The 25593-nt window shown below is 39.0% G+C and overlaps 2 protein-coding genes, 1 long non-coding RNA gene and 1 pseudogene across 3 annotated transcripts; 2 read left to right on the plus strand and 2 right to left on the minus strand.

Moving 5' to 3' along the window:
• The first annotated feature begins 957 nt into the window (after positions 1 to 957).
• Positions 958 to 19397, plus strand: pwp2h (PWP2 small subunit processome component). The gene is made up of 21 exons (XM_088332613.1): positions 958 to 1117; positions 3040 to 3152; positions 3222 to 3316; positions 3392 to 3491; positions 3582 to 3725; positions 7121 to 7256; positions 7327 to 7562; positions 7678 to 7821; positions 7897 to 7967; positions 8039 to 8175; positions 10728 to 10876; positions 10963 to 11110; positions 11918 to 12068; positions 13434 to 13614; positions 13686 to 13833; positions 13916 to 14024; positions 15000 to 15065; positions 15153 to 15371; positions 16979 to 17129; positions 17197 to 17271; positions 19172 to 19397. The coding sequence occupies exons 1-21, from the start codon at positions 1100 to 1102 to the stop codon at positions 19335 to 19337; spliced, it is 2757 nt and encodes a 918-aa protein (XP_088188739.1). The 5' UTR covers positions 958 to 1099; the 3' UTR covers positions 19338 to 19397.
• LOC148370220 (U2 spliceosomal RNA) lies at positions 1481 to 1623 on the minus strand (annotated as a pseudogene).
• LOC148370221 (uncharacterized) lies at positions 5795 to 9839 on the minus strand. Its single transcript, XR_015850097.1, has 3 exons — positions 8944 to 9839; positions 8336 to 8575; positions 5795 to 6479 (listed from the first exon to the last, which is right to left on the minus strand). It is a non-coding gene; the product is annotated as an uncharacterized LOC148370221 (long non-coding RNA).
• Positions 19398 to 20799: 1402 nt separating the features above from the next.
• On the plus strand, positions 20800 to 24999 carry eed (embryonic ectoderm development). The gene is made up of 12 exons (XM_088332615.1): positions 20800 to 20966; positions 21428 to 21580; positions 21661 to 21753; positions 21952 to 22017; positions 22121 to 22246; positions 22325 to 22406; positions 22484 to 22575; positions 22650 to 22783; positions 22860 to 22965; positions 23031 to 23189; positions 24585 to 24658; positions 24745 to 24999. The coding sequence occupies exons 1-12, from the start codon at positions 20847 to 20849 to the stop codon at positions 24869 to 24871; spliced, it is 1332 nt and encodes a 443-aa protein (XP_088188741.1). The 5' UTR covers positions 20800 to 20846; the 3' UTR covers positions 24872 to 24999.
• Positions 25000 to 25593: the final 594 nt, after the last annotated feature.

The raw sequence follows: 25593 nt of genomic DNA on the forward strand, positions 1-25593 counted from the left end.
TGCATGTTCTTTCCGTGCCTGCGTGGGTTTCTTCCGGGAACTCCACTTTCCTCCCAAATTCCGAAAACATTTGTGTCAGGGTTGGCCGGTCCAAATTGTCTTTTGGTGTGAGTGAGTAGTCTATTTCTGAGTTTCCTGGGGCTGGCTGGCAACCAATTCAGGGGTTCCACTGCCCACTAGTTTTTTGGGGATTTGTTAATAATTTAGAGCTGTTGGGATATGTCCCCACGTTTTGTTGTGTAAATTAAATTTAGAATGTTAAGTGTTTTATTTGTGTTGATTATTATTTGTCAAAAATGGAAGCAGTGTTTCTTTCAGATTGATAAGGGATTAAAAGTGAACGTCTGAGCCACATCTCTACCTTTGTGCTGGTTCCCTCCACACCAACATCAACATCCCCAAAACACAACGCAGATTTTTCAAGTGTGCGGGCGGCCGGTACAGCGAACAAGGGTCACATTAAAACACAATGTTTTTTTGTAACACAACTTAAACCATTCCGTCTTTGTATTTGTTGTGAATGTAATCGAATAGTAATGCACACCGTATATAAATAACTTTTGAGAACTGTTATGCACTCTACCATAAAGCTTATTTCAGCATAAATACATTTTAATACGAGTGATTTGAGTAGAAAAGGGCAAAATAAACATGTTACCTGCCCAAAAGTTATTTATATACGCTGCGCATTACCGTTCGAGTACATTCACAACAAATACAAAGACAGAATGGTTTAAATTGTATTACATTCCCAACTAATGCAAGACGAAGTGGTTTTGGTTATATGTTCGCCATTACATTCCCGAAAAGTGATATAAAAGTGAGATAAAACGAGGTAAAAGTGGTTACAGTAGCCAGGGGATGCAAATCTCGGCAGGGATGCATTCCTCGGCATAACACCGGTCTTCCTTGCCACTAGATGGGGCGTGTTCAAAACTTTTACTTGATAGAGGCGGAAGTCCCTACTGTCAACATCGCCGCGTAAACACGTGCGAGCGGTGCTAGGCGTACAAGCATGTGTGGACTTTTATTCAATTATTCTTTCAATATTTATGGAAATTTTCGGTGATCATAGTCAAAGAAAAGTATCGTGCGCGCAATGAAGTTTGCATATAAGGTGAGTATTGAACCTATAGTGAGTGGTTTGGGTTTTGGGTCTCCAATGATCTGAATCGGAACGATTCTGAGATACCATTTTATCAAAATAATACAGCGTTGTATTAGTTTAATAGATTGACAATTATATTATGAATAGGAAGTTTTATCAAAAAATATCATCATTGCAGTTACGATTGTTTTTGGTGACATGCGATTTAATGCATTGGGGTTTTTAAGGGTTATTGTTTTATCTTCGTTATTCATTATCCATTATCTGTTATCGGTCTGTTCATAATACGTTACAAAGCCTAGGAGCCGGGACACTTACTCTCTGCCAAAAAGCCAAGCTAAGGTCCTAGCCCTAAAGCCTTGGTGCGATCATTGCAAATGCACCGTTCCCGGAGGTACTGCAATACCGGGCCGATGCTTAGAGTGGAAAGAGCAAGCTCTTATTCCATCTCCGGATTGCAAAAATCAAAGATCATGGCCGTACACTTGATCTTAGCCAAAAGGCCGAGATAGTATACAAATTTAGAACCAATAGCAAACACAATGTGAGGTTTGAACACCAAAACTTCTGTGATTTGCTCAACAATTTTAAGCACTGTACTTAATAACAACCGAAAACACGTCATCACACACTTTACAGTACTTTAAAATAACGGTGTGCCTCACCAACTTTAGTATCAAGTTTGGTAATATTTAACCCAATCAAAATATTTACGGATTGCGTTATCGTTAAGCGATCGTCCATAAATCCGCGCTGACTCTTTTGTCTAAAACAAATCTAAATGTTTTGTATCGCGCATGTTACTGCAGTGCAACTCAAAGTGCTGTATAAAACGTTTAATGTATAATAATCCCAGATTTAATGTCTGATGGGTTATAGGAGGCTCGCAGGCCATAGTTTGCTCACACTTGATTTAGTTTATCCAATTTCTGGAAATAACCATCCAGTGCAGTAAAAACGTATTCTGGAAATAGTGTGTTTTGCATATATATCACTCACAGATTATTAAACCAAGGTTATTATCATATAGACACAACGCAAGGAAATATAAAATGCAGTTTGGAAATGTTGATTCTATTCATAAAGGCACATAAAATCTAGGTCTATCTGGCCCTATGTGAAAAAGTAATCCCCCCCAAACTTGGATCATGCAGTCAGACAACAATTCTAAACACACCAGCAAGTCCACATTTGAATAGCTAAAATAAACATAAACAAGGGGTCCGGTGTGGCCAAGTCAAAGTCCGGAATTAATCCCATTCGAGATGCTGTGGTGTGACCTTAAATAGGCAATTCATGCTAGAAAATCCTCCAGTATGGCAGATTTGAAACGATTTTGCAAAAAAGAGCGGGAAAAAATTCCTCTAGCGTTATAAAAGACCATTTACCAACTATCCTAACCGTTTGATATCTATTAATGTTGTAAAAAGTTGCAGAACTCGCTATCAGGTGCAGTGGCCAATGCAATTTTCACGAAGGGGCAGATGGGTTTTGATTTTGTGCCATAATAAATTGAATTGACATTTCAAGACTGCGTTTCCTATTTCCTTGGGTTGTGTCTGTGTGATATTAAAAAACAACAACCACACAGAAATCAGGAAGGGGGAAAATACTCTTTCACAGCACTGTATGCACTGTATGGTTGATTTATTTTAAAATACTTGTGTCAAGTGTAAAGACCACAGCAGTGCACAAAATGTTTTCCTGTTTCCAATGTCTTTAAGTGACAAACAATTCTCTTTATTCTGTTAAAATCTGTTTAAATACATTGAACTAAAAGAAAGAAGTACATTTAGTTCTTCAAAGGTAAAAAAAATAAACATTGTCAGGAAAGGTGTAATTCTACCAGTTGCCATTGCAAAACAAAAAACGTATTTGTCTTGCTTTTTTAAATGCATTAAGTTTTTAAACAAAACTTTTTTTTCTTTAAGTTTTCAAATCTGCTCGGAGCTGTCTACCGTCAGGGAAATCTAAGTTTCTCTCAGGATGGCAATGCTGTCATCAGCCCCGTGGGCAACAGAATCTCTATTTTTGACCTCAAAAAGTAAGTGTTTTGTCTGTGAGTGGTAAAGTACTTATTACATGTAAGGGTAGTAACAAATCTGTCTCTCAGCAACTCTTCAGAGACTTTACCGCTCTCTACTGAAAAGAACATTGCATGCGTAGGAATCTCACCTAATGGGAACTTGGCTGTTGTAGTGGATGAAGGTCAGACCAAGAATTATTATTTTTTTCTTATTTTGTGAAAATTTGTGACAGTTAAAATGTGAATGTCTTTGTCAGATGGTGCCGCATTACTGGTCAGTCTCATCACACGCGCCATCCTTCATCATTTCCACTTTCACAAGCCCGTCCACAGTATCTGCTTCTCACCTGATGGCAGGTAATGATGTCTGATTATTGCCTACACCCACACCTACCACTTTAATGTGTGTATATTTAATGACAAGCTTGACTTTTTTTTACTAAACAGGAAGTTTGTTGTCACCAAAGAAAACGTTGCATTGCTGTACCATGCTCCCGGCAAGCACAGAGAATTTAACGCCTTTGAGTTGGATAAAAGTTATCATGGTCCTTATGATGAAACAACCTGCATTGATTGGACTGAAGATTCCAAGTAAGTCCATGTTACATTACTGCTGCAAAAAGCAAACAAAGCTTGAAAAACACATTATATTCTATATCAGTGTTTTTTTAACAACTATTCAGCTGCACAATAATGTGCTGTGAGTCCTTGCATTTTGTACCTCATTAAATTTTCCAATTGCATCTAATTTGACAATAATATACTGTATTTTCCCGACTAAACGTCCCTGAAGCTTATAAGTCGCACCAGCCCAGAAATGCATAATTAAGAAGAAAAAACATGGGTAAGTCACATCTGGAGTATAAGTCGCATTTTCTGGGGAAATGTATTTGATAAAGTCTGACACCAAAAAACTTGCATGTCATTTTGCAAGGCAATTTGAAAATAAAATAAAGAACAACAGGCTGATAAATTGTACGGTATACTAATGTCACGTGACTTACATGCCTGGTATTGACACTTAACATATCTAAAGGTATGCAGATAACTCCAGCATAAAGAAGATGCTTACAAGTCAGTTTTACTTCAAATCACCAAATCCAAACAACTCAGGAGGTAGACGACGTGCCGCTTCCTCCTTTCGATTCTGCGTCCCTTACGTCAGACTCGTCACCTCCACTTCTCGCTAACTTCAAACTTTCTTTCTGCTGCTCGATTACCAGCTGCTTATTTCAATATTTGCAGCGTGTAATTTATGATCTTCTTTTCGGTGCCATTTCTGTTGAGCCCCTTCTCAGTTGTTTTTATAACTCAACGACAATGTTGAAATTATTAACACAGGCTTAGCGCACCCTCTTGCGCTTTAGTGTGAAAATATCATGTGAAGTGATATGATATTGTGTTGATCATTTCACACATAAGGTTTAGTGTGGAAATAACTTGTGAAATAATGTGATAATGTGTTAATAATTTCACGCACAAGTCACACTGAAGTATAAGTCACACCCCTGGCCAATCAAAAAACCTGTGACTTGTATTTGGAAAATACGATAATAGCGTGACAATATTGAATATTTGCACTATCTTGCTGGGATAAACAGAGTGTGATTTTTTTTATCAATAGGTTTAAGTAGTTTGCAGTGTTTTATAGTGGTCTGCCCATGCAGATTTAAGTTTACAGTTTAAAGCAGGGGTCCCACCCTTTCCATGTTGAGAGCTACTTTTTGAAACTGCTTGACACAACGAGCTACCAGTTTCATATGCATTTCTAAAATGACAACGCATGTTCTTATAATGTTGTTTCTATGCAATTACAAAGTTATGTCATTAGATGTTTGGTTAAAATAGGCTCAATCAACCACTAAAACATAATGCAATTCGGATATCAAATTTCCTGTAAAATTAGGTTGACCCATCACTACTGAGCTGTTTTCAGAACCTGTCTGCGGACTACTTGGGTGCAGGGACCAGGTCAGAGACCTTAGGTTTCAATGGACTGGACAGTGTATTATTTGACCTCTGGATCTAACTGTATAATGTAGTGCGACTGAAAATGATTGCTACAAAGCCCAAGGAAGAATACAAACTATGGAGACTCCAGGTAACCATAACATACCGTTTGACTTATTTCTTTTTGGCCCCAGGCTTTTGAGGATTTTGGGTAACCCTAGCAGTCTTATTTATGGACCATTATGTGTGCTCCATTTAGGCAAGGGTCATGTTATATTAGGTAATGATAAATTTTCAACCTGAATTTGGGGGGGAAAGCTGAGAGGTACTTTTTGTTACAGTTTAATATGCATTTCTTATATAGTTACTCATCATGTTATTACATATTTTGGAACTTTGTTATTACCAGGTTAATTATAATTAAGTAAGGTTAAATAAACTCAGTCAAAATCTCAACGATCCAGCACTTGTGAGCTATTTTCAGAACAGGTCCACTGGCACCTCACCTGTCCTCAGGGGGCACCCTGGTGGCCATGGGCACCATGTTGGAGACCCCAGCAATAGTTGATACTATATATATCTATTTATGATAGTTGAGAGAGTTCATGTGTTTTTGATTATTTCAATAAATTATATTTTTAATGACCCAAAAACATTAGAACATTTCAAGTCAAGTCACATTTATTTTTTTATAGCCCTTAATCACAAAAACGTCTCAAAGGACTGCACAGGATTACAATTAGACCATCGCTTGATCTTAAACCAACACGCGGGCAAGGAAATACTCAAAACCTCAGAGTGAGGAAAAAAGAAACCTTGAGAAGGGGCCTCACAAGTGGTAATCCCCCTTCCAGGATGACCAGGCTGGAATAGATTTAGCATCGAGTCACAGTACACAAACATAGTAAACATCAATAAAGGAGAACACTAGGTAACATGTTGAAACTAGTCCAGAAAGTCCATAACAGCAACGACACCTCAAGCCCGTAAACTAGTCCAAAAAATCCATAACAGCAATGACGCAGCTTCCCATCTCTGCTGGTTGGTTGATGCAGGCGTTGACATGCTTCAGGTCAGAAGCTGGTCCGCTGTCTCATCTCAAATCGTCCTTCTCCTTCGTATCACCACCAGGCAGGCAGTCAGAAAAAGACAGGAAAATACAAAATATGAGGTGGGCATCAATCAAAAGTTTTTGAATAGAAGTGTGTCTTAAGTTTAGATTGAAAAACTTCCACTGAGGTTGCAGATCTTATCTCCGGAGGCAGAGCATTCCACAGCACCGGGGCCCGAATGGAGAACGCTCTCGAGCCAGCAGACTTCTGGCTCTCTGAGTCACATGTAGACCGGCATTTTCAGAATGGAGGCTCCATGCAGAAACAAAGAGGGAATTCAAATCTGAGAGATAAGAGGGCGCAAGTCCATGCAAACATTTGTATCCTAGTAAGAGAACTTTAAAGTCACATCTTGAGTGGACTGGGAGCCAGTGTAGGTTGGCCAATACAGGAGTAATATGTTTAAACTTTTTTGTCTCAGTCAAGAGTCTAGCTGCTGCATTCTGAACCAGCTGCAAACTTTTGATGCTTGACATCGGGAGCCTAGAAAGCAAAACATTTCTTAAATATACAAAGAAACAAGTTTAAAAATTTAATATAACACAGAAATGCTACACCCTTTCAGTTACAGTCCACCTCAAGTATACATTCTTATAGGACGCTTGAATGTCAACCATTTTTTTGCCTCAGAAATTCAAAAGTTTAAAACAAAATTACAGCCTAGAATTGATGATTTTTCAAACATCTACACGTGGAGTGCCCTGAGATTTTTTTAAACAGAATAGTTATTCTAAAATTTAGAGTACAATCGATACATAAGCTTGTAATGCCAAACTATCCTATCTCAAATCATCTTTCAGCACTGAAATTAATATATCATGTTTTCATTTTTTATCATGTTGCCACACTTGATCCAACCCACACGATCTAAATTGTACTACTGAATGTTCAGACGGTGCCTACTAAGTTCTGTTTTTTTTGCAGGTGTTTTGTAGTTGGCAGCAAGGACATGTCCACATGGGTGTTTGGTGCAGAGCGTTGGAAAAACCTCATCTACTACTCTCTTGGCGGTCACAAGGATGTCATTGTGGGATGTTTCTTTGAGCAAGGCAGTCTGGATGTGAGTCTTTGAGTTTTTGCCCAAGTAAAAATCTGATGCTAATAATGATAACCTGTGTGGGGCTCTGCAGCTGTACACAGTCAGCAAGGACGGTGTTCTTTGCATCTGGGAGTGTGACACTGAGCTGGACTCACTGGTTTTGAAGAATCAATCTAACAAACCCAAGATGCCAAAACAAGGTGAAGACGACGAAGAAAGGGAGGAGGAGGAAGAGAAAGATGAGGAGGCCCAGGTGATAAGAGGGAAAGTAGACAAACCTAAAAGTGAGGAAAAAAGCGAGCGGGTCAGATACAAGTATATAAGCAAGTAAGTTGGCATTAAACACCCACACGTTTTTACTTTTTAAAACCCCCTTGTTTTTTTCCTGATACACAATGGATATTTGATGAATCCTCTTGATAGTTTTGCTCTTCCCTTGTAGACACTTTTTCAACAAGGAGCACGACTTTAACAACCTGACAGCAGCCGCCTATCACAAGTCCACACACATCTTAGTCACTGGTTTTGCCTCTGGGATCTTTCACTTACATGAGCTACCAGAGTTCAACCTCATCCACTCACTCAGGTCAGAAAAAATACACAACCATCCAAAGTCTGCTAGGGAATAATTTATGTAGAATAATTGTGTTTTTATTTTTAGTATATCGGATCAAAAAATTGCTTCAGTGGCTCTAAACTGCTCTGGCGACTGGATTGCGTTTGGCTGCTCAGGTGAGAGATTTATTCTTTTATGCATTTTATTTTATCACAATGTGTGGCTGCCAAATGCAAATTCTTTTCAGGAATGGGTCAGCTTCTGGTGTGGGAGTGGCAGAGCGAATCTTACGTCTTCAAGCAGCAGGGACATTTCAACAACTTTGCGTCGCTGGCTTACTCACCAGACGGACAATACATTGCAACGGGAGGAGATGATGGCAAAGTGAGTGCAAACGCTGTACAATGGTTGCCTAATTTAGTTTTCATCACTTCAATACTAAGCTTATTGGTAAACATTAAATTACATTGACAATGCATCCATCTGTTCCAAAAACCCAGAAACATGCTTTTGTCATAGTCTACTGACAGTATACTTACTTCACCTTCGTCCCGACGGCGCTTAAGTTCGTCCTGTAGTTCCCTGTCGCGTTCCCTTTCTTTTGGTGTCATATCTGGACGAACAAATCCAGAAGACAACTTCGGAAAGGTACTTTTCACCCGATTGAATCCACGGAGAAACGCCAGCCTTGATCTTGTATTCCGGAATCGGATCTTCACAATCCTGGGTTTACCATCATTCCTCGGCCTTCCATCACGAAAAACCTCCAGAATGTCCTGTTTCTCTACAAAATATGGGGATAAAATTACATAATGTTCACATCCAATGTAGTCATCGCACTATAATCTAAGCGTCTATTCCAAGCAACCGTAAATTCCGCACATAGAGCGCACCTGGGCTGGGACTAACGATTATTTTAATAATCGATTAATCTGACGATTATTTTTTTAAAAGCACAATTAAAGACTAAGTGCCGGGAGGAAACCCACGCAAGCACGGAGAGAACATGCAAACTCCACACAAGAAGGTTCAATCTCATGACCTCAGAACTGGGCCGCACACGCGCTAACCACTGCACTGCCGTGCTACCCCCATTTCCACACTTAAAAATGCAAATAACAAACAATACAAACAAATAATGTAGTGGCTTACCTTGCTACTGAACTCCCTTTATTTCTCTTTATCCTTGTGAATCCAAACTGTTTTGGTTTTGGTTTGCTGCCTCACCTTCAAGGTTCTCCTGTGCTATATCACTTTTGCAAAGTTTGCAAGTGACAGTTATTTGTTTTGTGAAGTTAAAAGTGCTTCCACTCTTTTGCGGACTTCAGTCGAACTCTTTTCTGTGTCTGTCATGTTCCATGCGTTGACTTGACTGTAGCCTTTGAAAATGGCGCCTCAATTTGCACCCCACCTCGCTCCGTTATGCTCGCCGACTTGCGCTGTGTGTGACGTCACTGGCTCCGCAATGTGCGCAGTGACGCATAAACTGCGGGACACAACGAATCAATGAACTGATTTGCTGCCAATGCTTTTAATCATCGATTTTATAGATTTGTTGTTGCAGCTCTAAGCCACAACCATTATATTTTTAAAGGAAAAAACATTGTGTACATACATAAGCCGCACCTGACTAAAAGTCGCATGTGCCCACACTGAAACATGAGAAAGACAATAAACATAGTTTTAATAACATACTGTACCTTAACCCAGTAACTTATCGCCGGCTTGCCTTTTGATAAACAAATACGTGTTTGTATGATGTCACCAGTCACTGAACTATGTCATGCCACTTATCATTGGAAAGCTCAAACGCTTGGGATTCAAGATAAGATACCATTTCAAAATATACTCATCTGATAAACAGCACGGCCAGTCCAAAACAAGATACCTGAAAACTATCACCATACTCACCATAACATCCCATGGCTGTCTTCAACTTCTTTGAATGTTCGCGAAAATGGCATTGTTACATCAAGGACAATCCATTGGATCCAACTGTGTGAAATACTTACTCCGAAACACACGATAATGCCGACAGATGAATAGAAATCCGCCTTCAACATTTCTGCTTCTTTGGAACTTGCTTCTTGTAATACTTTCGTTTTTCCACCTGATTTCCGTTTAAAAATAAATAGACTAGTATAATTATTCCTAATATGGTAGTTAGCCTTCCCTTTCGATTGACACCTTTTCTGTGATGAGGGTTTGTTCATGCTAGTTTTTTCATGCACAAGTAGCAAGGTTACATTAAACTTGCGTCTTCCACGACACACTTGTCTCACTCCATCTCACTCTTTTACTGCTAGGGCGCCCTGGCTGCCTTTATATATGAAAAATAAAAATCCCCATAAAGAGAATTACACACTGAGCAACTTTTTAAAAATAAGTTTTATATACAAAGTAATACCAAATTTTAAGTGGGCATTTATTAATAACTATAATTCATTGTGTCAACCAACTTTAATGACTCCTTTCGGATTTGTTTTTAAAGATGCAGTAAACACAGATGATGCAGTGATTTTTTTTTTTTTAAGATACTCGAAATGGCCCATTGTATACTTTTTTTTGATCTGCCCTTTAGAGGAAATTTTTGGGACATCTTTCATCCAATAATAATAATAGATACCACCTAACTCCAAATTTGACAAAAGCATATATTTTTTAAATCATTTTTTTTGTGTAAACTAATTTTGAAGGCGCTATTTGTGTTCCTTTTTAATATCAAAAAGTCAACACTGATTTTTTTTCATTACTTGATGTATATATTTTTCAAAAGATTATAAAATTGTCCTTTTGCATACGTCATTTGTTTGGATAGCACATCTGGACGAAAAATTCATTTTAGATTGCCTTGACTCAAATCAAATAACAAGATTATTTTAACCTTTTAGCTGTAGGCTTTTACTGTGCATAATCTTCACTCTTCATTTTTGCAGGTCAAAGTTTGGAACACCAACAGCTGCCTTTGCTTCGTTACCTTCACGGAGCACACCAGCAGCATCTCCAACGTCGCATTCACCTCCAGCGGCTTTGTCGTGCTGAGCGCTTCCCTGGATGGGACAATTAGAGCTTTCGACCTTCACAGGTAGACAGACCACCATCAGGCATTACCGGTTGAAAAAAAGAGTGATAAAACAATTCAAGTAACTTGCATTTGTTCTCCTGCTTAAGGTACCGAAACTTCCGCACGTTCACGTCGCCTCGACCGGTGCAGTTCTCGTCCCTTGCGGTTGATGCAAGCGGAGAGCTGGTTAGCGCTGGGGCTCAGGATTCCTTTGAGATTTTCCTGTGGTCTATGCAGACAGGAAGACTCCTGGAGGTGCGCTTTGTTTTACCCTTAAGGCAGGGGTTGGAAACCAATTTTATCATTCGCTAAGTTGATGCAACGCTTGTAAAGCAATTGGTTCGGTCCAGTGTGTAATATATATATTTTATATATATATATATATATATATATATATATAAATGGCACAGTCTAAACTACCGTTTACAGCCAGGGTGTTACACTTACATTACCCGTTCTTGCTGTACACTTCTGAGGAATCCTTTTAAAGGAAGCTCATCAAATAATTTATGTTGACTGTTGAGACACTTTATGATAAAAACCCAGAGAACAAACAGTAAAGACCCAAAAAAGGCCAGCTAAGCACCCAGAGCAATTTGATTAAGGGAACTGTAGGGTATGCAGATCTCTGCACAATCAACACGCTCCCCCTTCCTCTCGCACATGCCATCTGCAATTAAAGGAAATGCATCCATAATCTGCAGTATTTGTGACATTATTACAAAAGAACCTCCTGTAATTCTGGCATTGTCATTATTTCATCAATTTGATCAAATTATTAAATGTCACACAGTAAAATGAAATGCGCCGAAAAATTATCTTTTGTGCGGAGAGCGGGTTTTGCATTTTTGGTTGAATTTTGCCTTAAAGTATGTGTGGCTCCATCAAAAGAAAATATAAATTCTTTGTTTTTATGGCTCCTTGATTCATAAAGGTTGTCGATCCCTGCCTTAATGTAACAAAACAAAACATGATACAAATTTCAGGATAAAAAGAGGGAGGACGTTTGGAATATGTAATGATGGTAAATGCAAATGTGCCCTTCTTGCTGTGAATGTCCAGGTTTTAAGTGGCCATGAGGGTCCTGTTAGCTGCTTGTGTTTCAGTCCAGTTCAGTCAATACTGGCCAGTTCTTCGTGGGATCGGACCGTCCGATTGTGGGATATGAATGACAGCTGGCAATTGAAGGAGACACTTAACCTGTCTGCTGATGGTAAACACTCACAATGCATATTTGACTTGGTTCCATTTTTATACGACATTTGCTGCCACTTTTGAGTAATTTAGAGGACAGACAATTACAATGGGCATTTCAAAACCCTCTACAATATTCAATAGCAAATCAATTGTGATGGAAAAAAAGAAATCAACTCTTCCATTTCCATTGAGCGCAATTTTATGGGGGATATTCCACGATTTAAATAATGATAATGATGCATTCTTGATGGCAGCACGGCAGCGCAGTGGTTAGCCATGTGCGGCACAGTTCTGAGGTTGTGAGATCACACCTCCTGTCTGAAGTTTGCATGTTCTCTCTGTGCTTGCGTGGGTTTCCTCCAGGCACTCCAGTTTCCTCCCCCATTCCAGAAACATGCATGAAATGGGAATTGGTGATGGATTTAAACTGTAAATATGTTATTCTACTGTTGCATACTATTCTTGCTTAGCGTGCCATTCTCGCCTAGTTCAATAGTAGTAATATTGTTGATATGATAACATGTTGTTGTGAGTTTAAACAGGTGTTGATACGATAACGTGTTGTTGTGAAAACTGTTTTTCTTGTCACTCCCCCTCCCTTTAGCAGAAGAAACCTTATGTAAAGTAGGGCGTTCCTAATGCAATAAAAAGGCAAGGACGAAAGAGACTTTTTTAGAGTGTCTGGTAGACTGTAACTGGCAGTCTCTGGTCATTTCTCCTTGCAAGTAAGTTATACTCATGTGTCTTCTTTGAGTGCAGGTTTTATTATAAGTGTTGGGATTAACCTATCAATTGGCCGGTCCAAATTGTCCCTAGGTATAGATGAGTGAGTGAGTTGTCTGTCCCTGTGTGCCCTGCGACTGGCTGGCAACCAGTTCAGGGTGTCCCTTGCCCACTGCCCGAAGAAGGCTGGGATGGGCTCCAGCACCCCCGCGGCCCTACTGAGGATAAGCGGGGCAGATAATGGACAGATACATTCTTGTTCTTCTGCTATATATTGTTCATGTTAAATCTTAGTTTTCTTATTTTATTATTGTTCTTCACAAATATATCATAAAATGGTGCTTACAATAGCAAAATGGACTACAATAGAAGGGAGTGCTGTTTTTGCTCATTCTAATTATTTTTATCTTTTTGGTAAAAAAAAAAAAAAAGTCCCTTAAAGGGGTGAAATTCCGTGCTCAAGCACTCCCAATACCTTTTGTTTCTACCAGAGCGCAATGTCTAATCTTGCTGTAAATAATGTTCACTACGCAGTTTTTGATGACATTAGAGGCAATTCTAATTCTGAGTAACAATAAAAAATGACTGCTATCAAGCTAAATGGGGCAATAAAAACATTTGCCTATTTCCTGCTTACTTTTATTTTTTGCCTCCTTAGTATTGACGGTCACTTACCGCCCTGATGGACAAGAGCTTGCAGTGGCCACACTGAATGGAGAAATTTCTTTTTGGAACCCGAACATTGCTGCGCAGGTTGGCACAGTGGAGGGACGTCGTGACCTACAGACGGGCCGCAAGGAGACCGATAAAGTCACTGCCAAGCAATTGTCCAAGGCCACGTGAGTTGTTGGGATCCATCCCAGCTTCATTGGTCCAGTGGATGCAAAAAGAGTATTTTTTTTTATCACAGATGCTTCACATCACTATGCTACTCCGCTGATGGGGAGGTCATTCTGAGCGGCGGTCAGTCGAAATTTGTCTGCATCTACAACGTCAAGGAACAAATTCTCTTGAAGAAGTTTGAGATCTCCTGCAATTTGTCCTTTGACGCCATGGAGGTGTGCCTGCACTTTAAGCTAGATTGATGGTTTTCTTTGGATGGTATAAAGACACTTATGTTTGACTGCTGCTTACCTTCAGGAATTCTTGGACCGGCGTAAGATGACAGAGTTTGGCAGCCTTGCTCTAGTAGACGAGGGAGACGGCGACAAAGATGGCATAGATATTAGTCTACCTGGTGTGAAGAGGGGTAAGAGGTCACTCATCAAGAGGGTAATTCATAAAAGTAGAATAAAGAAATTTAGGCTAACTTAGTAGGCGCAGCTGGATATAGTCTGGATGGAGCATTTTGGCTTGATCTGTTGCATATTTGCTGAGCCAGGAAGAGCACACATGGCTATGTCAAGCTAGCTGTAGATATTTCAGGCATCTTCAATTAGACCCCCAGGTTTGATCCCAGAATCACGGCTCTGAAAATAAGAGTGTCACCCATCGTCAATTACATTTCGCTGAACAACGGCTCCTTTTGGACTTGTATGAAAACATGAGCACCTATTAAAGGGGAAAGCCTGACGATTGCAAGCTGGCTCAATGGAAATGCTATTTTAAAATTTTACGAAGTATAATCACTCGAATGACTTCTGCCTGTCATACGGGAGACCCGAGTTTGTATCCCCAGCTATTCCAACCAAGTCCATTTTTGGCCAATTTATCCTAACATTCTTTCTTATTAAGTCTTTAATATTATATTTATCATGGAGTATCACACCTGATTACAATTTAAATGTTCACTTAGTTGTATAAATGACAAAAAGGCAGTTCTTAATTTTTATCCATTTAATTGGTTTTTGTGTTCCATTGATCCTTTATTGAGAACAAACTTCTCTCTCTTTGACGAGGAAACAGATGAATTAGAGTTGGACCTTCATATATCCTTCATATAATCTAGCAAGAAATTTCCATAGAAATGCTATGAAACCCACCCAAAGTATTTATCCTTGGGGGGAATCTTAACCTGGTGCAGGCTAGCTGTAAAGAATAAATCACTGATGAATTTCACCTGCTTTCATGCAACCAACCCGAGGCTAAATTCAGCCAAGCTGAATAAACATATACCGGCCTTATCTCACATCTTGGTTTTGTGCAATACGCCTCAGGACATGTTACTATAAGAAACCCACATTGAAGCACATGACTATTGATTAATCTTTTTTTTTTTCCAAAGGTGACATGAGTTCCAGACACTTTAAACCAGCAATCCGAGTCAGCTCCCTGCGGTTCTCTCCAACTGGTATGTGATGGAAGAAGAAATGTATATTGTAAGAAAACAAAAATACACCTAAGCTTTAATTTAGCTCTCTTTTCCATCCCTTTTCAGGGCGCAGTTGGGCAGCTACAACCACTGAGGGCCTGCTCATTTACTCGCTGGATGGATCTTTGGTCTTTGACCCCTTTGATCTTGACCTAGATGTAACACCGGCCAGCATACACAGACAGCTGCGTCTTCGGGAGTGGGTCTCCGCCATTGTTTTGGCATTCCGACTCAATGAAAGAGCCTTAAAACAGGAGGTGCTGGAGACGGTGCCACATGGGCAGAGTGGGTGAAGTACTTTGTAACCTACCTTGAGCTTATCATATTTGTTAGTTATAGAGGTTGTTAGTGGAAGTTGCAAATTCTCATCTGGATGACAATCAGGGGTGCATCGAAATAAAAATTTTGGTCTGAAACCAAAAATGAGAAAAACTGCCCCAAAACTGGAAATGACCTAAAAATATGAATTAGAAAAATATTTATTTTGCACAGACTTGCTCGAAAGGTATGATATAAAATGATAAATAACTGCCACACATAATACTAGATTCTCATTTTGTTTCATTTGTTAAATTCTCATAAAACAACATAACAAGACAGTCAAGTGCTTCAGAAAAAAAAATCCTGCCAGACACAAATCAATTAAGAAGAAATAAAAGTGATGAGAGGTCTAAAAGGAAAATGTGGGAAAATTTGCTGCACTTTGAATAAAGTGGTTGGTAATAATGAAAAATAAACAGCTTGCACTGCTTGACTGCACAATCTTGTTGTCCCTCTTTTTGAGTTCCTAATTATTGGGAAATTTTCACTTTTATTGGACATACAGAATGGAATTGATAATTATGGTGTGGTAGTTGGTGCAGTCTGAACTCAGAGTTGAGAAGGAAATTAAATGTTTTTTAGATGAAGTGTTCGAGGAGTATTTTAGGTGTGACAAGATTGGATAGATAAAGAAATGAAATTGTGAGAGACAGAACTGGAGTAGTAGTGGAACTGAGCAAGCGTGTGGAAAAGAGTGTACTCAGTTCGGTTGGAAACATGGAGAAGATGGATGAGGAGCAAATGTTGAAGAGGATCTACAGAGCAGGAGTAAATGGAAGGAGACCAAGAGGACGGCCGCAATTTACGTGGCTGGATGGTGTTATGAGTGCACTGCAGGAAAGAAGTCTAAATCTAGTGGAAGCTATAGCTCTTGTTGGTGATAGGAATGAGAGGAGAGGTGTTGTAAAAGGATAGTGGGATGTTTAGACGTGTTCTAAGGGATGGGCAGAGCACCTCTATGATGCGACAGGGGTTAACAAGTGAAAGCTGTCGGGCCCTGCTGTTGAACAGAAGAGTGTTGTGTCACCCTGACCCGAGCGACATGGCCGCTTTCTTGTGTCCCGTTTCATCTGGAGGGACGAAAGCATGACCAACTTGGGGGCCGAGGTGCATAAATTGTTTGGGCATTTGGGTTGGCCATGATCCAAAAAAATTGTGTGTATTTTTTCTTTTTTTATGTGTTTGTCTTGCTGTCGGTCACCCCTCTTAAGGGATATGACCAGGGTAGATAGATAGTTGGCGTAGTCTAAATCAACAAACGAGTTACACTCACATATTAACCAAGGTAAAGTAAATGTAATTTAGACAATCATAGCTAGTTGCCATCCAATCAATCTCAGGGACAAAAATACTCAGTCGCAATGTTAGTGTTTACGAACTAAAACTTTGGTAAGATAGTTCTGTAAGAATTTGCCAAATTCTCACTGTTAACTAGACATGTTCCAAATACAGTACTTTTTCTTTTCAAACGCTGAATTTGAGCTATTAAGTTATTAAATCTAAAAATAAGGGTTAGTTCCACAGCTATATTGATAACAAAATGCTAATATTTTCAATGTTTTCTCTTCCAGTTGCAGTTGTATGCAGCACACTCCCTGACATTTATGTGGAGAAATTGTTGGGTTTCCTAGCAGAGTGCTTGGAGAAGTCCAGTCACTTGCAATTCTACATGACTTGGGCTCAGAGCCTGCTAGTGCCACATGGGCAAAAACTTAAGAACAGGTTTGCTGCCACTCGTGCTTTAGCAGAAAGTTGAGTGCATAATATCACAGAAATTTTTGTTGTGCAGGTCAGCCACCATATTGCCCAAATTGAATTCGTTGCAGAAGAGCATTCAGAGGCACTGGGACAACCTCGCCAAACTGTAAGTTTTATATTAAGCATAAACAACATCCATCTATCAACAATGTGTGCAACTTAAGTATAGTATTCCTCGCCACCAAATGAAAGTAATATTTGGGGTACAATATTCATTTGTCTTGCGAATAGCGTTTCCTTTTTTTTCTTCATTCATTCCTTTAACAGACATAACACCTGAGCAACAATTAACAATCAAAAAAAGACAACATTATTTGCGTTATCCTTACATTCGTGACTCAAGATTGATTTTTCCTGAACTAATACGGGTACATTTTTTCTCAATATGGTAGTTAGCACTACCCTTTCGATTGACACCTTTTCCACGATTAGGGTCTGATCATGCTATTTTTATTCATGCACTAAGTGCCAAGTTACATCCAACTTGCGTCTTCCTCGAAACATGTATTGCACCTGTCTCACACTTAGTTTTACTGCTCGGGTCCCCCTGGCGGCCGTGGAAAGAATGCATAAATTAGCAGCCCCAGTTCTTATGTTTTTAAGTCTCACAAGGCCACACAACACAATATGTTTGAAGTGTGTCTTACTTTGCTACAGTATATTGGGGGGTCAGATCTGAAATTCAATTCAAACATTTTACACGGGGAAATACAATAAAACCAGCGTCTCATTTACCAATGTTCCCTGGTTACAGCAATCAGTGAACAACTATGTACAATAAACTTCCTTTACAAAAGGGCTAATGAAAGTGAAAATACTTGAAGTACAGTAGCATATATCTACTTGAACAGATGTCTGACTAATGATTGTGATTTATTCTACAGAGTGAAAATCACTTCATACTGTTTTACAGTTAGCTTTGTTGTGAAAAAAATACTTGAAGTACAGTAGCATTTGTCTACTTGACTAGTTATCTTAGGTTGTGAGTTGGATATAGTTTCTTAAACTCTTTGTATATTGTTTACTGCCGATTGTTATTTTGTTATATTGTTACTGGTGAGGTGCAATAAATATAACATGGTTCTATAACACAACTACCTGTTTGTTCTTCATTCAATGGACTCGAAAATGGTTGTAAAATTTAAAATTCTTTGACATACAACAGCGTCTTTTTAAAGTAACAGAAATGTAGGGCTGCAACTTATAATCAAATTCATAATTGATTAATTGGTCGATAATTTTTTTTGATGAATCGATGAATCCGATTTCTAATTTCCATCCTATTCAAATTTTGAAGTTGTGGACGGAAACAAAACAAAATATTCTATGATGTAAAACAATCAAAAATATATAAGTGTTGGTCAATTAACTTGATTATAAAACAAAATGCATAAAAATGTATTATACACACCTGCAAATATGTAAGATGCTCTTTTCCTACCACCATATTCACAGATCATATGAAATTAATATTTTTATTTTTTCTTCAATTTTTTGATTTTTGTATCTGTATTTCAGTCGGATCCCTTGAAAATTGTTAACTTTGTTTCATGATGAAACACTATAGCACTACAAAGATGAAACTCTCATGTCAATTTTTGTTGTGAATAATGCAATGTTCAAAATGTAGTACAGTATATAAAAAAATTAACATAGCTTTTTTATAGAAACTGTCTTGGCTCCTTCTGCCGGACCAAAGCGGTACCACAATTACCCAATTACCAGCTTCACAACGAATTGGTGTGCACTCTAATTTGCTTTGATTTAGCGTTCTTGGTGGCTCATAAATCACGTCATACCACGAATCGATGGTCTAATAATTTGCCAATGCTTTCAATGAGCGGTTTTAATCAATTTTGTCGATTCGTTGTTGCAGCACTAAAATAATTGCATTACCTGGTAACTAGTTACTTTCACTATAGAGTAATTCAGTTACTAATCCAGCTACTGTTTGGAAGACGTATTGCGACACTAAAACACTGATTGTCTTCAATTTCCCCCTTCAGCTGTGACTTCAACCAGTACAACATCCGCTATGCGGTGGCCCTGTCCAAGCAGAGGGGCATGAAGAGGCCATTGGGTCACGAGGAAAACGGCGAGGATGTTAATGATAACGATGAAAACGATGGGATGAGCCAAGCATCATTTGATAATGAAGAGATGATTTTGTAGACTCTGTATAAATGACACTGTTTTAGATGTTTTTTTTTTAAATAAATATGATACAAATTATATGTTTGCATGTTTTAATACATTACAGGTCCTCAGATCCCTGTGTTGTCAGGGCGCCACTGAGGACGCAACTAGGACTGTCCCAAAAAATAAGAATATCACGATAGTTTTTTATTTTGTAATGTCAATAATTCATACAGTCTGGATTTATTACATATCTACTGAAATGTGACATTTGAGACCAGAGAGCTCTTATCAACCCAAAATGTCACGTACATGCATGTGTACGCTAGGTCTTAATAGGTTGACATTCATTTTTTATTCTGTTTCGGTTAAAATGAAGAATGTGGTTCTATTTTGACTACCTGAAAACAAGACAGCTGATCATAACAGGGTTGGGTTATTTTAACACTTATTGTGCCATTTTGTTCTTTATTTTGACTTATCGAGCACTTATAATAATAATAATTTCCTTTGTATTGTCATTCTTTGTAACAATGTACACAGAACGAAATGTCGATACACCTGACCCGTTGTAGCGAGTCGATGCAGCCGCAGCCAACAGAGGGCGCCGCCATTATACCAATTAGGTATGTCTCGGCCGAGGCGCGAACCAGCGACCTCCCAGTCTCAAAGCGGGCACACTACCATCTAGGCTACCGAGTGCATCATTTGCTTCTTTGTTGCTATTAAAACTCCCTGTTCTTTGAGGTTAAACTTCTTTTTGTAAACCATGAGATTTTAATAAATAGCCTGGTTTAAAGATATTCTATTTTTTTACAGCTTGAGGGCTTTGCAGGTTTCTCCTGTTCTCCTTGCAAGCTCAGAATTCATTGGTTTTCTCTCCATATTTTTATTATGGAGTTATCATGTTGCAGGCCCTCTATTGTTTTAATTTTGCTGAATAGTATACTAACCTACGTGTATAATTTTATATAAAACGTCTACTTCGATGGGGTTAGGGTTTATTCTACCCATTAACTGCGGTAAATGGGGTATTACAGTAAATGCCATTTTTTAATTCAATTTTTGGCACGCATTATGTTTATTACATCATCTAGAAGCAGTGTTATTTTTTTTGCAAGGATCGTTTTACATTTATATAGTAAGTGGACTTATACTTATATATATTTGCTTTACATTTTTAAGTCTACTTGGGGCGGCAGTAGCTCAGGAGGTAGAGCGCTCATCTTGGGATCAAGGGATCCCAGTTCGAATCCCGGCTCGTCCGTGTTACATGTCGAAGTGTCCTTGGGTAAGACACTGAACCCCTAATACCCCCAAAAAGCAGGTTAGCGCCTTACATGGCTGCAAGGCCGCTATTGGAGCACATTGTAAAGCGCTTTGGGAAGTCATTGACTTGAAAAGCGCTATGTAAAATGCAGATCATTTCATAAAATCGAAGAACTGCGCAGCAAAAATTACATTAAAAAACTAAAGGAACTGCATCTCCCTTCTTCCCTTGCGCCTTCCAAAGCCGCCGACCGGAAAAGGCGGAGTTAAAGCAACATGAGGGAAAATAAGAACATGTCTGATTCCGCATCTCAAGCGGGAAAAGATGTGGCGGCCAAGAAACACAAGCTCAGCAGTGACGAAAACAGCAACCCGGATTTATCAGCCGACGAGAACGTAAGTGCATAACTGCAGTTCCCATCATTGAGCGACAAAAATTTTATTCACGCCGCTGGCGACTCAAGTTAGCATACTTGCGCTAAAGTAGCTCAGAAGGAAAGCTAGCTAGCTTAACTCCTTGTCCTGGTGCTAAACATCATATAAATCACTTTAGGTATCTACCCTCACAAACGTGCACGTTAACATCAGCAAGTCGGGTGCATATTTTTATCAAATTACCTACATTTTGGTGTGTTTTTAGAAAAAAAAACAATTTTGAGCAATGAAACACCGGCAGTCGCTGTAGCAACTAGCCCAAGTTATTATTACAGTTGGTGTTGAGATACAAGAGTACATGTTTTGCTTTACATTTTTAAGTCTACTTGACCAATTCGAAACTAATTTTACGTCAGCTCATATATCTTTGTATTAGTCTAACTAGTTGGCTTATTTGAAGTTATATTTATATTGTGTATAAGGATGATGCTGCAAGTGTTGAAAGTGGCACCAACGCAGAACGTCCTGACACGCCCACCAACACATCGAGCGTCCCGGGCAGGAAAAGCTGGGGCAAGGGCAAATGGAAATCCAAAAAGTGCAAATACTCCTTCAAGTGTGTCAACAGCTTACGAGTGGGAGCATACACACACATGACATTGCTAATGTTTCTACCTGTTGCCTCTAAGAATTAAAACAAAAAATGTTCTTGCAGGAAGACCATGGCCAGCCTCTTTTTGGAGTCCAGTTCAACTGGCACAGCAAGGAGGGAGACCCACTGGTATTTGCCACAGTCGGGAGCAACAGGGTGACCTAACTTTTGAAAATTTGTAGTGTGTAGTGAGCTCTTAAAACCCCGCTATTCAACATATCATCCTAAAGTAATTACTGTAATATTTATGTTTTATAACTCTGAATAACCCCTCCAGTGCATCTAATAATTTGAAACAATTTAGTCTTGTCATTTACTTTTTTTCAATTGTAAAGAGTGCCTTCTGTTCTCCAGGTCACTCTCTATGAATGTCACTCCCAAGGAGAAATCAGACTCCTGCAATCTTACGTGGATGCCGACGTATCCTTGGTTATGAAGTTGTGTCGAGCTGTATTGTTTTTGTTTTGTGTTGCATGTTGAGCATTTAATACTGGGCTGTTTTCTTGACCCAAGACGTGCAAAGGCAGATGAAAATTTCTACACTTGTGCCTGGACTTATGACACAAACACCAGTCATCCTCTATTGGCGGTCGCAGGCTCTCGGGGAATCATCCGAATTATAAACCACATTACAATGCAGTGCATAAAGGTTGGCTCTCATTTCTCTTAAAGGCACACTAATTGTGTATTCTTAGTTAAGATTTTTTTGTATGTTCTTGTTTTGCAGCACTACGTTGGTCATGGAAATGCAATCAACGAGCTGAAATTTCACCCAAGGGATCCAAATCTTCTTCTGTCTGTCAGCAAAGGTACCGTTTCATCCTGATAAATCCAAATGTTGCCCACGCGTTGTTCAGGTCTTTGAGACATCCTGTGTATGCTGCAGATCATGCGCTGCGTCTGTGGAACGTACAGACCGACACATTAGTGGCCATATTTGGTGGAGTGGAAGGTCACCGAGATGAAGTCTTGAGTGCTGTATGTTTCATTAAAAAATAGCTTATCAACTGTGAATTGCTTTAACATTTTTTCTTTTCAAAACGTTATGGCAGGATTTTGACCTTTTGGGGGAAAAGATAATGTCATGTGGAATGGACCACTCCCTAAAACTTTGGCGAATCAATTCAGAGAGAATGCAGAAGGCCATTCGCGGGTCCTATGAATACAACCCCTCCAAAACCAACAGGTAAGTCTGAAAGGAAATGACTCAGCATCTTTTGTTTTACTTTATTTTTTTGTCATACTCTTGGTTCTGTTTTTAGGCCGTTTGTGTCACAGAAAATACACTTTCCTGACTTCTCTACCCGAGACATTCACAGAAATTACGTTGACTGCGTACGGTGGCTCGGCGACCTCATTCTTTCAAAGGTACAGACCTTGTCAATGAGTCTGATTTGGCTAGCGTCACGCTCACCCGCTTTCAATTCCCGCAGTCGTGCGAAAATGCCATTGTGTGCTGGAAGCCAGGAAAGATGGAGGACAACATTGATCACATCAAGCCCAACGAATCCAATGTCACCATTCTCGGACGCTTCGATTACAGCCAGTGCGACATCTGGTACATGCGCTTCTCCATGGACTTCTGGCAGAAGGTGAAGTAGTTTTTACATATCGAGATCACCTCAGGAAGTCAATTATTTGATTTGTTGTGTTCTCAATCTAAATGCCTGAGTGCAAAACGGTATCTATTATAAATATACTAATTAAAACCTAATAACTAAACAGTTAGTAGCCGTGGGCAATTTGACCATGTTGGATTGTTTAAAGAATTCTGTAAAAGCAAAAGATTGTCCATAGCAGTGGTCTCCCCGCAGTGCCTGCGGGGCCTGGATAGCCCCCAAAGACCACCCGAGTAGCTCGCAGACGGGTTCTAAAAATGGGTCACTGCGATTGTCTTGTAAATTTAATCTTACATGAAGTTTTAGGTAGCTCTATGCACCTTTTGCTCTCAGACTAAAAAGGTAGGTGACCCCCTGTCTATAACAAACGGTTGTGATGTTTCACAAGCTAACTATGTTCCTCCACTTTCTCTACAATGTGAAGAGTAAATTATTTGGTATGGATGATTAGCAAATAATTGTTTAAAGGAAAGCCTGCGTTTGACTTTTTTTTTTTTTTTTTTTTTTTTTTTTTTTTTTTTTTTTTAAATGGAAGACAAATAATGACCACTCAATTCCTTTGAGCTGTGAAGATGTCTTGTAGCTGAAGGTAAATACTTCTGCATCCGTCACTATGGCAGTATTCATGCTTGCACCTTGATGTGAAACCATTATACACAAATAAAGATGGTAATATAGAACTCCATATATCTTCAGTAACGGTGGGAGTGCTCCGAATTATCAGTAAAAATTGTTTATCTTGGGCTCGGGCATTATTATGGCGATTAGCGGTTGGCTATTTTAGCAGCTAATGACTAGTTTCAGTGGCTAGTGTCATTGGCCCTTCTGCTATAATTAGCAGTTAGAGCCGTTACCTCAGCAACTGCCAACATTGAGGATTTTTGCTACATTTATCACCCCTACCACTAAACTATCAGCAATTCATTGTGTGGTTGTATATTGGTAGATTTGCTGCTGGAAAGTAGCCTTATAAGTACAGTGTGTATTATATAGTACCCCCTAATTGTAAAAATAATCTTTCATTAGAAAAACAATATTGATTTTAAATGTGCAACAATGCATGACCGATAATATAAACATGGTTTGTAAAATATTCATGGGTTGAGAAACTAGCATGTATTTTGCGTAACACGAGCCCTATCTAAAGGGAGCTGATATAATTGTCTACCATCTTGCTGCTAAAAAACGCAAAACAGCTGGGCAAAAGAAATGGCAATTGAACCGTTTAGTGTCTGTATTTTTTTTACTTTTTAGCACTCGTTTTGGTTGCATTATATGCAGGAACATTAAATGATCAAATAATGCGCAGTCTCCTGTTAAAATGATTTTCACACGTTTTCTGCTTATTTATGTTCCTTGGGTCGATAGATGTTGGCCTTGGGAAACCAGGTGGGCAAGCTCTATGTTTGGGACTTAGAAGTGGAAGATCCACACAAAGCCAAGTGAGTTTATCCAAAAGTCGACATAAAAGAAAAATAATGGTATCCGATCTGCGTATTTTATAGTCTCCGTTGTTTTTTTTCCCCAGGTCCACCACGCTGACCCTCCCCAAATGCACGTCGGCCATCCGTCAAACCAGCTTCAGCCGAGACAGCAGCATTTTGATCGCCGTGTGCGATGACGCTTCCATCTGGCGCTGGGACCGGCAACGCTGAACATTTCAAACTCAGTTCCACTCTTTTCTCTTTTGCAGTGAAGTCACTTTTCTTTTTCTCCATTCCGATATGTATTCAAATGCATCGTTTTGTTCACATGGTCAAATAGAGTACATTCAAACATCTGATTTGTTGTCCTGTTTCTTTTGTCTGTGTTGACGTTTTGCTTTATGAATTATTCATTTAGAGGCATCAAATGAGATTCAGGACACGTTTTATTTTAGTAGTTGGCCTTTTATAACAGATGTGATTATTTTTCCCTGCCAAGTTTTGAATTTGAGTGTTCTGTATTTGAGCCTAAATAAAAATATTTTTATATACAATCTGTTACATGTTCTTGGTTTGATTGTGCTGCAAAGAATTAAAGTATTTTTCCTTTTCAATTTTAGATCTCAAAGCAGAGTTTGAAATGTCTTTATTCCTAAAAATAAGTGTATTTACAAAAATATGAACTGACATTAGCTCAGGCCTAGCACAGATGTTCACAACAACTTCAGAAAGGAAAAATTAAGTGGTAATTCCTGCGTAAATGTTATAATAAAGCTGTGCCTGACACTTGTTTGGCCAGTGTTTCCCAACCTCTTCGATATAAAAATCAAGAGACACTGTCAGTAGGGAATGTTTTAAAATCCTGGCACCAGTTTCATAATTTTTAAAAGGCACAATGTGTATTATTTAGCATATAGTGATAAAAAAAAGCTTTAATAAAAATTCATTGATTT

The sequence above is a fragment of the Urocampus carinirostris genome, chromosome 3, assembly GCF_059441175.1.
Source record: "Urocampus carinirostris isolate Australia breed hairy pipefish chromosome 3, RoL_Ucar_1.0, whole genome shotgun sequence".
Lineage (NCBI taxonomy): Eukaryota > Metazoa > Chordata > Actinopteri > Syngnathiformes > Syngnathidae > Urocampus > Urocampus carinirostris.

Excerpts from the sequence above, each read along its gene's own strand:
- pwp2h (XM_088332613.1), top strand. Across the intron at positions 7,563-7,677 it reads AGATACAAGTATATAAGCAA|ACACTTTTTCAACAAGGAGC; the intron begins GTAAGTTGGCAT and ends CTTCCCTTGTAG. Across the intron at positions 15,066-15,152 it reads CCTGCGGTTCTCTCCAACTG|GGCGCAGTTGGGCAGCTACA; the intron begins GTATGTGATGGA and ends ATCCCTTTTCAG.
- eed (XM_088332615.1), top strand. The coding sequence starts at position 20,847 with ATGAGGGAAAATAAGAACATGTCTGATTCCGCATCTCAAGCGGGAAAA. Across the intron at positions 21,754-21,951 it reads CCACAGTCGGGAGCAACAGG|GTCACTCTCTATGAATGTCA; the intron begins GTGACCTAACTT and ends TCTGTTCTCCAG. Across the intron at positions 22,966-23,030 it reads GCGACCTCATTCTTTCAAAG|TCGTGCGAAAATGCCATTGT; the intron begins GTACAGACCTTG and ends CAATTCCCGCAG.